General features: G+C 46.4%; 1 protein-coding gene and 1 pseudogene across 3 annotated transcripts; both read right to left on the bottom strand.

Annotated features, from left to right (window-relative positions):
• Nucleotides 1-6,419: 6,419 nt before the first annotated feature.
• On the bottom strand, nt 6,420-8,041 carry LOC136546809 (anthocyanidin 3-O-glucosyltransferase 2-like; annotated as a pseudogene).
• Nucleotides 8,042-9,099: 1,058 nt separating this feature from the next.
• LOC136542352 (vacuole membrane protein KMS1-like) lies at nt 9,100-16,106 on the bottom strand. 3 transcript variants are annotated; one of them, XR_010780653.1, is made up of 11 exons: nt 15,683-16,106; nt 14,483-14,694; nt 14,197-14,275; nt 13,805-14,092; nt 12,729-12,880; nt 12,309-12,425; nt 12,075-12,181; nt 11,500-11,555; nt 9,987-10,034; nt 9,638-9,705; nt 9,100-9,475 (listed from the first exon to the last, which is right to left on the bottom strand). XR_010780653.1 is itself a non-coding variant. In XM_066534742.1 (9 exons), the coding sequence occupies exons 1-8, from the start codon at nt 15,768-15,770 to the stop codon at nt 11,546-11,548; spliced, it is 1,053 nt and encodes a 350-aa protein (XP_066390839.1). In that variant the 5' UTR covers nt 15,771-16,106; the 3' UTR covers nt 9,100-9,475; nt 11,500-11,545. The 3 variants fall into 3 exon arrangements, 1 of the variants encoding a protein (XP_066390839.1); XR_010780651.1 differs by lacking the exon at nt 9,638-9,705; XM_066534742.1 differs by lacking the exons at nt 9,638-9,705; nt 9,987-10,034.
• Nucleotides 16,107-16,512: the final 406 nt, after the last annotated feature.

Raw genomic sequence — 16,512 nt, 5'->3', positions numbered from 1 at the left:
TGTATCATCACCGACCATGGCACTAACTTTACCGAAAAGAAGTTCCTAGACTTTAGTAATGGATATAGCATCAGGATCGACTGGGCCTTGGTCGGACATCCATGAACTAACGATCAGGTTGAGCGTGCCAATGGCATGGTCCTTCAAGGACTTAAGTCACGCATCATCGATCAACTCAACAAATACACCGGGCGATGGGTTGCAGAGGTCCCAGCGATCCTCTAGAGTCTAAGAATGACCCCAAACTGATCCACAGGGTTCACACCCTTCTTCCTAGCCTACGGAGCTGAGGTAGTGCTACCCTCTGACCTCGACCACGGTGCCCCAAGAGTGAAGGCTTTCGACCGTGACCGAGCCATAGAGGCTTAGCAAGATGCAGTCAACCTGCTCGAAGAGGCCTGCGAGACGTCCATCATCTGTTCTGCTCGCTACTAACAAACCCTGCGTAGGTACCACAAAAGGAAGATCAGGGGGAGGTTACTCGAAGTCGGCGATCTCGTACTCCGGAGGACCCAATCAACGAAGTAAAAACACAAACTCTCTCCACCATGGGAAGGTCCCTATACGGTGACCGAAGTAATCCGACTAGGCACCTACCGACTGGAGGACAACAATGGTGATGTTCTCACCAACACTTGGAACATTGAACAGCTACATCATTTTTCCCCTAAATATGGTCTTACCGCTTTTTAGTCAATACTTGCCCCAATAAAGCACCCTAGCCCAAACACTTTTAGCCGGGGTCGCTCGAGGGCTCTATGAGGGTACAATACTGAATACTACCTCTCTTTTTTACTCTCTTTTACTGTCACATGGTAAACAAGTTCGTCCCCGAATAGAAGCACATTCATTTTCCTTTGATTACCCTATGTAAACTTTGTTCTTACTCATAACCAAACGCACCCTGCCATGACCTACGGTTACGAGCAGCCGAGCCCCATGGGCCATGCCATAGGTTCTTAAAAAAGCTACAGCCTACGGAACTAACGGGTAGGTGCAAAAAAGAAAGGACAAAAACAAAAGCTATGCTAGAATAAAAACAAGGAACGGATAGTGATTCTATCACAAAAACAGTACTGCTGTATTCATTGATACAAAAAACTGTTCACACGGGGACTCACCCACGAACTCAACTATTACATTTTCTACTACTACTACTCCAAATACTACTATGGCCGCTCGACAACATTGCATGAACGCCAAAGGAGAAACCATGGCACACGCCACCGAACATAACCACCGTTGTTGGGGCCCCGCCTGGTTCTGCTCCCTTGACTTCGACGAGCGCAATGGGTACCTCAAGGGACCTGCCCAGTTCTGCTCCCTCAACTTTGGCGAGTGCAATGGGTACCTTAAGGGCGTCACACCCATAGATGCTCAGCAGAGGAACATGGAGCTCCTGACCTTCTCATGTAGCCGAGATAGCTCCTGGGTAGGGATGCGGCTATCGAGGTATGGTCACCATGGCTGGAAGAGATCTCATCAAACTTTATGAACTAGCCAACTTGAGCAGCTGTAGGCACGGAACCCTCCACCGGCATGATCCTGAGCAACTTCCCCTCCAACAAGGCTCGCCTGGTGAAGATCCACCGGAGAAAGTCCACACACAACTCCATCCCAAAGAAGGCCTCGTAGATGAATCCAGCACGCCACCCCCTTCAATGGAAGCTGCCCCTTAGGCAAAGATGGCAAGCACCACCTTGGGCAGCCTCCAGCTCGGCATCGCACTCTAGATTCATGAAAGGATCTGTAAGTCCTCCCCCTCGCTCACCCCCTCTCTCACTTAGGAACCACCATGGCATACAGGCACTCTTGGTGAGGAGGAAGAAGGAGGACAGACAATAGTTGGAGAACAGGCAAAGGACTGCGATGGAGAGCCCTCTCCCTTCCCCTATTTAAGGAAAAACATGACAGCCAAAGAGGGGCAAAAGATCAAAGCAAAAAACTCTCTCTCTTCCCCCATTCAATGTGGATTGGAAATGATGGGACACACCCTGACCGATGAGACGCACGCTGACCGATGGAACGCCGCCTGGTGAGATGAGACATGGCCTGGGTATGGCCCACCACTATCGCACGACTGGGCATGAAAACTAAAGCGTCACCACACATAAGCCACTCTCCATACCCCCAGGCAGGATATGGAAAACCCAAAATGAGATCTCCACCGGGAGAGACCATCGGGTTTCCTAAGTCGATCGAATGGCTCAGAAAAACACACTAAGAGACATGTAGGGATCAAAGGGAGGCCCCATGTAGGCCATGCTGACTTCGTCACGAACGACGAGCATAGGTCCTAGTCGGACAATTCCGACTGGAGCTCTCCAAACCCCGTCACTCGAGTCATCAAGGTAACACTACTGACCCCCTCTATTTCTTTATCATTTCATACATCCATACGTGCATTCATTCCATACGCCCGTACCCCCCTGAAAACGATTCGGGCCCTGAACCATCCGGGTGCTCAGGAACTAAGCATCGCACATGCAGCGAAATGCATCACAACGCTCCGTGTTGTGTCATGAAGCGGCAGTTGCCTCATTCGACATGAGCAACGACCGACCGAGGTTCGAAGGCTGGCCCACGAAGGGCTCAAGGCTACCCCATGTCAAATAGAGCTAGGGGAGAAAAAGGCAGATGAGCCTCGTGCGGCTATCGCCCGGTCTGCCCCGAAGTAGACAGGGTCATCTCAACCTTCTCGTTCGATCCTGAACCTCTTGCCAAGCCCATAGAATCTCCATCGAGGGGAGGCCGTCAGGCCACCCGGGTCAGTCTCTGAAATGACCCAAGCATCTGCCGGGTTGCAGGTAAAGGAGCAGTGGAATATCACAAGAGGGCTATGCCGACCCCATCACGAACGACGGACCCAGATTCTGCTCGATCATAACCATTAGCGAACTCACCGAGAGCATCACTCGAGCCCGAGCGATCGGGACAAGGGACAAAACTCAGCCCCTCTAGTTGTGAGAAACCAAGGACGGGGTAACGCACATAACTCAAACCGACCCCTACCAAAGCCCAACGGGGCTAAGGGGCTCAAGACATCCAAAAAAACCTATGTCTACGACCCCAGACTCACCCCATCCGACTATGCTTCGACTACACACCAAACCCCTGGGTCTGCGACCCCAAACTCACCACATCCGGCTACGCTTCGACTGCACACCAAACGCCTGGGTCCGTGACCCCGAACTCACCCCATTCGGCTACGCTTCAACTACACACCAAACGCCTGGGTCTGTGACCCCGAACTCACCCCGTCAGGATCCACGAGCCTCGGCTCGCCCGACCCTGAAACTAACTAACTAACTATCTCGGCTGCGTGGGCTACACCATGGCCAGGATCCATGACTCCGGCTCGCCCAATCCCATGGCGCGCACCGACGCCAGGACCTGCGAGCTCCGCCTCGTCTGATCCCTAAACTAACTGCCTCGCCTGATTCCACGGCGCGCACCGACGCCAGGATCCACGAGCTCTACCTCGCTCGATCCAAAAACTAAACGCATCGGCTGCGCAATGACGCCTTGGTTAACAAACTCTGTCTTGACTGAAAAACACGCACACATGCTAGCCGACAAACACCCCCTAGACGATTCTACCCGAATTGCCCGGGGGCTTGGGGCTACACACGTGGGTGCGCTCACGCGCACCCGCTGACGAAACAAAAACCTCCCTCGGTGGCAACACGAAAAAAAGACCCAGACGATTCTACCAGAATCACCCGGGGGCTCAGGGGCTACACCCGCGGGTGCGCTTGCGCGCACCCGCTGTCAAAGACAAAAAAATCCCCCAAACGATTATGCCTGGATCACGCGAGGGCTCGGGGGCTCCTATCAAGTTTATAAACCCGGGGTCCCTCACGGACCGACTTTCCAACAAAGGCTCAGCCCAAGCAGACAACGCGCAACTCATGGGCCGACCGAAGTATCTAGACAATAGGCCAGAAGGGCAATCCAATCACCGACCGAAAGGTCTGGTCGAGGAGGAATGACACCCGTTTTATGACTCTAGCCCACCTCTCTGACCGGAGGGCTCACTTCGGTCTCCAGCCCACCTTCGGATGGCCTCTCCGACCGAAAAGCCTGGCCAAAGCACTACTTCCGACTCCGACCCCACGTCTCTAACCAGGGATACGCAAAAAAAAACCCTGCTCACTGCTCTTCTCCGACTGACACAATCAAAGCCGACTGGGGCCAATCGACCGGGGACGCCCGCTCGGTAAAGACCAGGGAATGAACGGAGAAAGTAAGGCAAGATGCACAAGTCAAACCGCGATACCAGAGACCGTACCCAGTACACCTACAGAAGCAGTACTCTGCAACCTCCCTGACACAAACAGTGTTGTAGGCGCTGGCATTTTCCCTACAATATTGTGGGCGCCATTAACTCCCATACGGTGAGGCTCCCCCCATATGCCTCTGGGCATCGACATCGCTGTGGGCGCCGACATTTACCGTACCGAGTGAACATGGTGAAACTCCTCACATGCCTTTGGGCATCAACAGTATAGCAGGTACCGACATCTGTCATACCCGAACCAAATGACGCAACCTCCCACGTGCATCTGACATCCAACAGTGTTGTGGGCGCCTACCATCATCCTATACCCGCCGGCGTGGGCAACAAGGCTTAGAAGCATACGCACTCTCCCCCTCTCACTTGTAAGGCCATCCCCTTCATCTATAAAAGGGGATGCGTTCTCTCCTAACATTCAGGTGATTCCAGATTCATTAGATCGATCAAGTTCACTAGCTCACAACCACAGAACTGTCAGGTTCGAACCTCAAGCACACGCTTGAACACTTAGCTCATAGCGGAGGTCCTGTCGCTCTCGGCCCTTCCGACCGGAGTCCGACCGGACCTCTTGTACCCCCCCATCCTTCTCCTTCTCGTTTATAACCCCACTGCAAACTTCGAGCACTTAGGCTCAGGAATAAAGTCACCGACCGACTCAAACTGGACGTAGAGCACGTTGCCTGAACCAGTATAAAACTTATGTCATTGAGTGCTAGGCCACATCCGATCACAACGTACGGCAAAACTATAAATATTTACTTGTTGGCCACTTTCTGCACCGACACATTGTAAGCTACCGAACCCGTCCCAAGTGGAATTGAAGTCCTTTTGAAGTCCAGAAATGCTATACAATACACATGTGTTTTAGCACAAAAAATCTCTCTCCCTCTCTTTCTCACCGGTGACCACCGGCGCCGGCGCCGGCGACCGGCGAGCTCGCCCAGGCACCCGCGATCGCGCTCGCGCCGGCCATGGCAGTGGCGGTGGCGGCAACGGATCTATGATTTGTCCTTCTATAGAAAAAATGGTGATATGTGATCTGTAGAGGCTAGAGACTCGAGGTAGAAGAAGAGTGGAGGCTGTTGGATCTTAATCCTATGGTGCAAAAAAATTTATGTGTTGAAACTGCATAAAATACATGATTGTGTAGTAGACAGACTCTTTGCAATCGTATCCTGTACTTTCACAAAATGGAATTTTAACATTTTGATATCGATGTGGTGAAGAATGAAATGGCAGTGCAGAAAACCACAATGTCCTGGTAGAATGTTTTCTGTAGTAGGCAACAATGGGATGCTGGTAAAATAGGCAAGGCATATCTGGAGTACTTGTTGGATGAAAAAAAACTAGACCTAAGTAGTTCTAGAAAAAATAACTGTACAAATTATTTCAGTAGAAAAATAGCCATGCAAATTGTTTCGGTGGATCAGCGAGACTGCGAGAGCACTGGAGGAGCGGGCGCCCTCGTTGTGCACATATGACACACTTCTCCAAATTGGGTTTATCTGCGGCCCATGTACTTTGTTGTGCAGTCCAATTCATACGGCCCAATCCAATCCAAGCAAACTATTGGAATTTCAATGCATCTAGCATCTTCCACTTGATCTATAATTCTACGGGGATGTTTAGATCGGGCTGCTAAAGTTTAGCTACCTAATTTTAGTTTTATTTAGTTATTTTTTATCTAAATACTATGACTAAATGGGATTAAATAGGCATTTAGCCAATTAGTCACCAAGGGGTTTCTAAATGGGATTAAAACATAAGCTGCCTCACCTTTTAGTCACTTTGATCCAAACCCCCTGACTAAAAGAGACTAAAATGCCTCTTTTAGTCCACCAAACCAAACATGGGTGGCTAAAGTTTAGCAGCTGGTTTAGCTGGCTAAATTTTAGCAGCTTTAACCTAAACCGGCCCTAACCCACATTATAGTGTCGATATCTGTGCTAGATGGATGATCTGATGAGAATGATATAACATAGGGGAGGAAAGCAAGTGAAAGATGATAGATGCATAGAAATTCGGATCATTTATGTGGGTTGGAACTGAAACCTCCAAGTTAATTCTAGCGAGACACTAGAAACTCTTTGTGTGTTCAATATTAGAATAAAATAAGATAAGATATAGACTATGTTGACAAATCCACCCTGTTCGCTTAAGCTACTTTTCAACTATGAAATAGTATTTTTCTCTCGCAATATTTTAACATAAGCATCAGCATAAATCAAATTTTAGCATAAATGAACAGGGTCGCATGTCACTTCTGCAGTGATGTTATTTGGGTGCCGGGTACGTGGCTTTGTAGCATATCCTGCACCACTGCCTGCATGGCAGCGTACGCCGATCCGCCCTTCTCCACAGCCTTCCGGCATGGCGCCTTCATCTTCCTGGCCTTCTCCTTTGCCTTCCTCCCCTCCTCTGATCCGACCATCAAGCTCAGTATCGCTCGCTCCAGATCCGCTGCCTCCACGAAGTTGTCCCTTCTCGTGCAGACCCTAAGCTCAACAGCGACACTACCCATGCACGCGACGAGCTCGAACGCGTTAAGCGGCTGCTCGGCGTACAGCGGCCACGGCGCCATGGGCACGCCGTGCCACAGGCTCTCCAGCACCGAGTTCCAGCCACAGTGGGTAACGAAGCCACCCACGGCGGCGTGGGCGAGGATCTCCAGCTGCGGGGCCCAGCCCGGCCACACCCCCACCCCCACCCCCCCTCCGCCTTCGTCCTCTCCAGAAACCCGTGGGGAAGCAGGTCACCGAGGTTCGCGTCCGTCGGGTTCTGCGAGATGCCGGCCGGTGGGCCGCGCAGCACCCACAGGAACCTGTGCTCGCTGCGCTCGAGGCCGGCGGCCACCTCGTGCGCCTGCTCCGCGTTCATCCACCCCATGCTCCCGAAGCAGAGGAACACAACGGACGCTGGCGGCTGCGCGTCGAGCCACCGCCCACCGGATGCACTCCTGCGCAGACGACCGCCGCCGAGCATCGACGCGCGGCTTCGGCGAGAGCACCGGGCCGATTGGGTAGACCATGGGGGGAGCACGGCCACCGGGCGTGCACCGGCCGCCGGCGATTGACGCAAGAACGCCTGGCTCCAGCTCGGCTGCCGTGTTCACGACGATGCCTCTGGCTTCCAGGAAGCGGCGGCCGTAGTAGGCGAACCACGCGTAGTCGTTCACGTCCGGAGACGGTATAGAGGCCACCGGCACCGGAGGCATCCCTGGCACGTCGACGACCCCTCCCTCCTCCCGCAGCGTGGAAGCCAGCTCCTCCTGGATGGCCGGTAAGCGCAGCATGAGCGCAAGCGTGGCGCCGGTGGACGCGAAGTATACGTAGGCCGGCACTGCGAGGTCGTGGGCGACGTCGAGGAGCGGGGTCCCGAAGAAGTCGACGACGACCGCTGCCACCGGGGCCGCCAAGCCCGTGATGGCCGCCTTGACATGCGGCGCGTAGAGCCGGATGTACTCGGACGGGTGGACGAGGTCGGTGCGGTGCTCGATGGCCGGGAGGTGGTGGAAAACGATGCCGTCGCCTGAGGCCATCTCACCGTGTACCTGCAGGCTGGCCGTGGTCTCGGACGACGACGCGGCCATCGGCGGGGGCGTGACGAGAACAGTGAGGCTGGATGCTGTACTGCCGCCGGCGCTGAACAACAGCTTAACAACAGCAGCCTCTTGCCGGCTTCGAGCATCGACGAGAAGTGGCCGGGAGCCCACATCGGCAGGAGCACGATGGTTGGGCTCGGCATGTCGTCGTCTATTCCTCGACGAAGGACGTGCAGCATCCGTGAGATGATGCACGTTGTTGGTCCAGACAAGGTAGTAGGTACTGTACAGTAGAGACCTCCAGAGGCAGACCCCGAGCAAGAAATCTGACCGTGCACACCACTGTGGTCCAGCTTAATTACACATCGTATTCAAACACATGTAAAAAAATGCAAATATAGGTGCTCACACAATTAGCTAGTCAATTACTACTACTTCAGGCTGGCTGTAGCACCGATAGCTGTGGGGGGACGGGTAGGATAACGATGCGACCACAAGGAGCCGCCAGTCCGTGTTGACAACGTGGCGCAGGCGTCACTAAGTTTGTGGACGCTTCTACGCTAAGTCGCTAATGGAGGCATCAAGTGCATAAATGGCACACGGTGAAAGCTGACATTTTGGCCGAGAATAGCGCTGCAATGGGAGATGCGTGTTTATGACTATGGCCAAATGGATACCGAGATGATCTGCCTGTCCACACGAAGATGCAAATACTGTAGACAGCTAGCTACGTTTTCTAGCTAGTTAATGAGGATCGTCAGCAGTTAGGCGTTGGCCCACGAGCTCAGAATGTGCACGGCCGATGGGCGGAAGAAGTCGTTGGTGAGACGGACGGCCGGGCGCGATTGAAACGGGTGAGGTGGGCGTCGGGGCACTCGCCATGGGTGTCTAGAGCTCTCTACTTGGCAAGGAAGATGGCCTAGTGCTGCCGTCGTTGGCGTTGCTGGAGATTTTTTTTCTTATCTTTTTAACACGGCTGCACGGATTTTGGGAGAGGAGACATGTGGTGAGGAGGGAGGGGTCGCCGGGTCGGGGTCAAGTGGGGGCACAACGAATGGTTGTCCTTTGAGAAAGGGCATAAACCGTTCGAGCAAAATGTGTAACAGCGCAAGCTGACCAAATGGTGCCATATATTTGTAAAACTAGTGGCAGGGCGCGCGGTTGGGAATTTGGGTGAACTGAGGTCTAACATAATATGGATAGGTTTGCAGTACAATAGATTAAGGTCCTAATATACACATAAGAAACTTGAATGACATCAGAAGAGAACAGAGTCTGAAGATTAAGTATCAGTAGAGTTGTGCAGATCTAGGTTGTACTATAGTAGTAGACATGGGTGGGTCTGGATATTACAAAGACGCTTTGTCAAAGTATCTGGATATATAGGCATTTAAGTTTAGGACTGCATGAGACGGTTGTAGCTAAATAATGGTAGATGAGAGTACGATGGCCTGTCTATTACAATCAAAGACTGGAATCGGTTTTGAACCTCTCTATACAGGACTACCTATTGCTGTTGTGGTCTGGATAACTTGGTGGATATATATGTTGGAGACGCTTTGGGAAATCTGAGTCATCTGACATGTATGATCCCGCACATGTTTCAGTGAAGCCGCCACCTTCGTAACTACTGTAACCTGGTTGGAGGGAAAAGAAATTACTGACTGAAGAAATAACTGTATTTGGGTAATCTAGTTGTATGGTGGAGACAGTTTACAAATGCAATAGGCAGAATCGGACAGCACATAACTAATATATTGCAATAAATATGCCAATTTAAAAACAAGGAAGAAGTTTACATCCTACAGTCGGCACCAGGAAGGAACCCTGAAGTTGTCAGTAGCATCGGCAAGGTTGGAAAAGGAAGCTGTAAAATTGGAACATCAATGGTTCCTCCTAAGATCCTGTTTGTTTCTAATCTCCATTACACGGTCGGTCTCTTGTGTTGCAATACACAAATAAAGCATACTGGTTACCAAAATATAGTTTGTAAAATATCCCCACAAGAAAAAAAACTATTCAATAAGAATCATATTGTAGTTTTGCTCAATAACGCATCGTTGGGTAAAGGGAACTACTGTAATTGCACATAAGCATGGTTCGATGAGGCCGACGAAACTGTAACAATGGTAAATTAAAATGCGGTACCTTTATGTGAAATCTGCAAAAAGGTCTACAAATGCTATGGTGCATTGCCTGAAAAAGCAAGGACGGCCATATGAAACCTTATTAGTGTTCTATATCGTAATCCAATTAGGGCTCTATATCCTAATCCAAGGAACACACTGAATATACAGAGAATAATAAAAAAAGAACTCCTACTAATGAATATACAGAGAATAATTAAAAAGGAACTCCTACTAATGAAACTGAATACTGGACCAACTGCGCATGAGCATGTTTCAAATTGATGGGTTCTATAGGCTTCTGTTCTGCCATTTCCATAAAGTAAACAAATACATGATTTGAAGCTTATCATCATCTTTTATATTTCGAGAAAGGTCAATACAAAAGAAATAGATCTAACCATGTAAGGTACCTAATGGTACCTAAGATAATATACTTCAGTCAAATTGACTCTAGAGAAAGTTCTACAAAGTATATGAATACTCTTGCTCACATGCTGTTAAAAAAATAGTGTCTTATGAAAATAGTTGAAATAATTATGTGTACGAATATTAATTTGTGGATGCATACTGTCTTATCTCTTAATGTCGATTTATATGGATCATTACTTCTAATACTCGAGTAAGAAAAGAATGAATGGTACGTTTCGGATAATATTCATGGACCTAAAGTAAGGAGAGAAGACCTTTTCAATCACGTACACACAGAAATGACCCTGACTTAGCAGCAGATAAGATACAGTTAAATTGTTGAGAGTATAAAAGAACTTAAATAGGGTGAGCATGTTAACTCTATCCCTTTCTTGCAATCAAACTTAGATAGTGGCTGACATATGAATAGTTATCGACCTAAGTTCGAATGGACAGTCATAGGCACACCGGAGAATTTGAAATCAAATACATCGTATGAAAATAAATTGGGAGGGCTAAATGTCAAACAATGGACAAAGTTTTGGATAAAAATGACAGCAACATGAACCTGACATGGGAGAAAAAAAATTAGTTGACAACCATGATGTGGCTGTACACATGGAGGGTGACCTGTTTTTTTATCATAGATACACAAATCTAGGGAAGCACACCTAAATTGATGGCATAAAATTCTAGAAACAACAGTTAAGTGGAACAGATATTTATCATTTAACTGCTCTCTTCACATAGGCAAGAAGCTAAATGGGGGGGGGGGGGAGGTTAGATGTACAACAATGGACAAACTTTTGGATAAAAATGACAGCAACATGAACCTGACATGGGACAAAAAAAATTTAGTTGACAGCCATGATGTGGCTGTACACATGGAGGGTGACCTGTTTTTTATCATAGATACACAAATCTAGGGAAGCACACCTAAATTGATGGCATAAAATTCTAGAAACAACAGTTAAGTGGAACAGATATTTATCATTTAACTGCTCTCTTCACATGGCAAGAAGCAAGATCCATAGTAATGTGTATAGTATAAAAAACCCCACAAGGAGTGCAATAGATATCTAAGAATCAACAATAACTGAACATACTTTAGCAAGGCTACACACCTATATATATTGCCTGTAGCTCCATTGGTTTCCAAAGGAATGAGGTTTACCACAACCTGTCCACATAAAAAACATGTATAAAAAAACAGCACCAGGAATTAGCACTACTTCAAATGTTCTCTTCAAATATTCTATTTACTAATAACGCTCATTGTATTGAAAATAACTAAGGAATTTGTTATTGACACATCCATAATAAGTAAATTATACATAAGCACCGTCTCAAACGTTCTATTTATTAATGAATATCATTGTGTTGAAGATATAATTATGAAATTTATGCTTGACATATCATGCTAAATAAATAGATTATACATATAAAAACGGGCACTATATCATGAAAACAACTATTAGGGGCAAAGCAAGCACGCACATACACATATAATTTGAAAAGAAACTTCAGTCTCATGCATAGGAGCATCAAAATTATGCTACAGCACCAATAATCACTCGGTCATGCTGTACATTGAAGAACACTTGGTAACTAAAGGGAAATCATACAATACTAAACACATTTAGAAACACTTATCTATGAAAATGGAAGAAGTCCATGCTGCAGATAGAAGAATACTTACAAATTATGACGAGGACTATATATTTCCTCCCCAAAGACAAAGAAGGTACAGACAAATCTGTCATCTGAAACCACCATAATCCCTATCCCAACAATCTTGGGCGTGGTCTACATAAGTGATTTGTAAATGACAGTCAGTTGTCTTAACGGAGATGAGAAGAAATCTGCATGATACTATGACTACAATTCACAGCAAAATGCAAATATATGAATTGCACTAAGAAGTTTGACGAACCTGGATACAAACTTTAACAATAGCTTTTCCAATCAAAGTTGCTAGAAAAAACTTCCAGAAAGGGATGTTGAATTGTCCACACAACATACCGGCAAGATCAAATAGAGGGTTTGGCACCTGACAGAAGAAATAATTATACAGTTTCTCCATGCCATACATCTCATAAGGAAAGGAATAATATGTCAATAAGTATAAAACTTCGGTGAGACCAAAAATTCAAAAGATTTAACAATAATATGTCATGCAAATGTCAGAAAAGAGTGAATGTGAGTTTCTTCAACGATTTAAATGGGCCTTCACCTTATTACAGTCTAAATTGACAAGGTGCTACAAGGCAAGTCAGCAAGTAGGGTAAAAATGCAACATACTAAAATATGACTTGAACAAACAAATTTTAAATGTCAACAAAATGATACTAACCGAAGCAAGTAGGAATATTAGAGTGAAGCTTAAATGCTGTGAATGAGACATGAGGCATCTTTTGGCCTGGCGCAAAGTTGATGATAGAAAACCTTCTGAAATGGAAGCATCCAAATCTTCCAACTCATCAATTACGCGGCCTGACATGCTAGCTGTGGTTCATTATTTAAAAGGAGTCAGCAACATAACACATACTTAGAAAAAAAACGGGCTTACTGCATCATTGAAGTTGATGCCTTTAACCAATGGCACAATCTTGTAAGGCACATTGATCCTAAATTTAACTTTATATGATGGATTGTTGTGGTTAACTTGTAAGCTAGATAACCCTGCTGGCAGCAGAGCTGTAAAACTTTTTGGATATAAACAAGCTCACTATTCCTTTGATACCTATATAAGCCCCATGGATCATAAATGATTTCAATTTCTTAGTAGAAGGGGGACTTAGCCTGTGATATAAGCTAATAAGATGGTTACCATTTTCATTTTCATGTATAACAATATGAAGACATCATTGTTTATATCTACAAAACTAAAAGGAGAAGGAAAAAAAGTATTGTTTATATCTACAAAACTAAAAGGAGACAAGGAAAAAAAGTATTCAATGAAAAATGCTGCATTCTCTTGCACATATCTTATATTTGTTTCTTTAGTTACAGAACCAGCAGACTTGGTTTATAATGGCTGTAGATCGCTGTTATTAAGCATTTTGTTTTCCTTTTACTGCTTTTGCACCTATTCTAATAAGGACCGCCTAAAGCATCTCACAATGTGGAGGCTTGGATATTTCTATTCCATTGTCTAAGAAGAACAAGAAGACTATTACACAATTTTAGTTTGCTACTCTGGCCAGGAAATCCGAGCACAAGTATGCTTCAATGAAAGGTGGTATTATTATCAAAAAATAGGCAGGAGGTAGAATTGCATTTTTTTAACCAGCCCTTGGACAACTGATGAGGGCATGAGGCAATGACTCAAAGTGGAAGAGACGGATCAAGTGGACAAGCAAGAGGAAATAGCTGTAATAATGAAGTAAATTATGCTATAGTTAGTATGCAGAGCAGTATGAACAAAACCTGCTCTTGAGAGGAAATATGGAGGAAGCTCTCCAAGTGCAGTTCCAATGCCCCAAAGAACAGCTTCGAGACAAACTTCTTGCAGTATTTTGCTGAATGGAATTGTTTCATGATAAATTGGGGGTCTAAACTGCAGACAGTCTTTCTCCAACCAGGATGGGCTCCTTTTAAGGAGAATAGTGTCATAAGGAGCACCTTTTAAATCAACCCTACCACACTGAACCGCTTTGATAGTAAACAGGGCAACATGGGGACCTAAATACATTATGAAAGTGTGCAAACCAGAACCTGCAAGATAATTACAGTGTAAGCAGAAACTCTTGTTATATTTAAATCAACTAATTAAACTCCTAATGCACAATTTCACCACATCTGAAACTATTTGTAATTACGTAATCCAATCGATGAAGCAACCCCTAGTATGATCCACCACAATCCAAACCTGACATACCAAAGTAGCTCCTGTAGATGCTGCATCAATGACAACATACCATGTTTATCCAAGCTGCTATATATATTTAGGGAAGACCTAAAACTATCTGCCATTTAGCAAATTTGCTTCCATATTGTTCAAGAGAATTTCATCTACATTGTTATAGATTGGTCACATCAATAATATTTTGCTTCAAATATCCTGTGATATACAGATGTTCTAACTAATTTGAAAGAAGACGGTACCTTTTCATGCAAGCCATCAGTGAACAAGAGCAGAACCCAAGTAGCAGCAACCAAAAGCATTGCGATTTTTAACCGAGAACCTTTTTTCAGAACAGATGAACACGTTCTTTCCAAACTCTGAGCAATGGCTAACACAAAGAATGCCAATGTTTTGAATGGTCTTGATGTAATTGTTAGTCTCTCCAGGTCCACACGATGTTTTTCCTGGAGCTCTGAAATATAAAGCGCACTGGTTAGAGCATGGGCTACAGCACAGTATATCTCATTATTCGTTCAGTTAGCGAAGTGTTAATAAAAATCATGGTTTCATCTCATCCTGTAGTGCCGTATGGAGAATCCAACGCACACTCCAAATTATTACTAACATTCTAGGTAACTTGTTCACATATAGTAAATCGAAATTCCGCAAGTTTTGCAACGCATGGGGAAAAAATGGCAGCTACCCTTCCATAACACAGTTTTTCGAAGAAAGGAGGCTTTGTGGCGGTGGCATTTGTATTTGTCTTCGAGCTGGAAAACTAAATTTGCATTGAAATCCTGCCAGAAGGGCAAGACAGCAGAGAAAAAAACAAAATAGTAAAACCACCACTCCTAGATGCCAAGATTTTATCATGTAAAAATAAGTCCGAAGAAAAAAAAATCAAGTAAATAAAGATAATTCAATCAGACGCTAACCGCCAAAATACTATGTAAAAATCTAACTTGAAATCGTGGAAAACCTCAGTTTTTAAGTTTTAACCTTCAAAAGGTGTGTTCTAAAAGCATCCAATGCTTGAATAAAACAAAATCACAGATTGAAAGAACCGATACCAAGCACGCAATTTCGCTACTCAAAATAACGGTTCTACTCTGCTCTGAATCACGGGCGGGCAAGAAAATAAATAAACCAAACAAAAAAAAGTCACTGTGTTTCCCTAAAATAGAAGGGGTTATACGTATCGCCAATCCGAATTTGTAGGAAAAAAAAACAGAAAAAAAACATGAAATATTCCAACCTTGTAGGAAAACCTCAAAGACACGCATTCGCAGCTCGAGCAGCAACAACGATTTCCATAATTCCACACCACAGATGTCAAGTTTGAACAGCGCAAGATGATTTAAAACCCAAGAACTAAACGAGACGGCGTATCTCCAAGAACAATGGGCGGACCAAACAACACGACCCCTCCTAGAGCCTTGCGAGCCGATCGACTCACTCACCTGACATGGTCTTGTCCTCGCCGGCGCCGACCGTAGGCCCCATGGCACAGCTCCAGGTCCCTCCCCTCTGCCGCTGCCGCCGCCACATTGCAATCGCGACCAACCTCCACAAGCATGGAAAGTGAAAGGGTCAGAGAGAGATAGAGGATGTCGTACCTCCATACAAGGATATCGATGGCGCAGCTAGGGTTTGGTCGGTCACGCCATCAAAAGGAAAGGAGAGAGAGGAAGGGGAGGGGAAAACGGAGGCGAGAGGCGGCCGAGGTTGGACGGAGGAGGAGGAGGAGGAGGCGAAGGAGGGCAGCGCCCGCCGCCGCACAGCAGTCGCATCCGGTGGTGCCGTTGTCGCCCCTCCGTGCGTCGGGACAGAGAGAGACCGATGGGGAGAGAGGAGGAAGCCAGGAGAAGAATCTGGAATGAGGGAATGAGAAGCGGGAGGCAGGTATATATTCAGTGGTTGGGGTCCTGACGAGAAGCTGCAGAAGCTAGCCAGAGCAACTGCGACGACGAAGAGTTATAAGAAGCTGGTTCTAATGGAAGCGGCTATAAGCAATCTTGGCCATACAATGACAGATCGGACGGTGGTGGGAATTTCAGGCGACGTGGACGGTGGCTCCGCTCGAGGAGCTCGCCATCTGCTTTTATTATTTTATATTTATAAATCTGACAGCACAGTGGTACCAATGGGCTCGAACACTTGATTCTCGACGCATAAGGGACGTAGATTTTTGAGTCTTTTACTTGTATGCCATTAAAAAAGATGGTCTAATCGTCTATGTCCCTAAAAAGTTCAATCCATCGTCAGTGTCCAAGCTCAAAAAAACTTTTCT

Source organism: Miscanthus floridulus, chromosome 3 (genome assembly GCF_019320115.1).
Source record: "Miscanthus floridulus cultivar M001 chromosome 3, ASM1932011v1, whole genome shotgun sequence".
NCBI classification, from domain to species: Eukaryota; Viridiplantae; Streptophyta; class Magnoliopsida; order Poales; family Poaceae; genus Miscanthus; species Miscanthus floridulus.
Note: the sequence above shows the minus strand (reverse complement) of the source record. Positions and strands in the feature narration are given on the sequence as shown.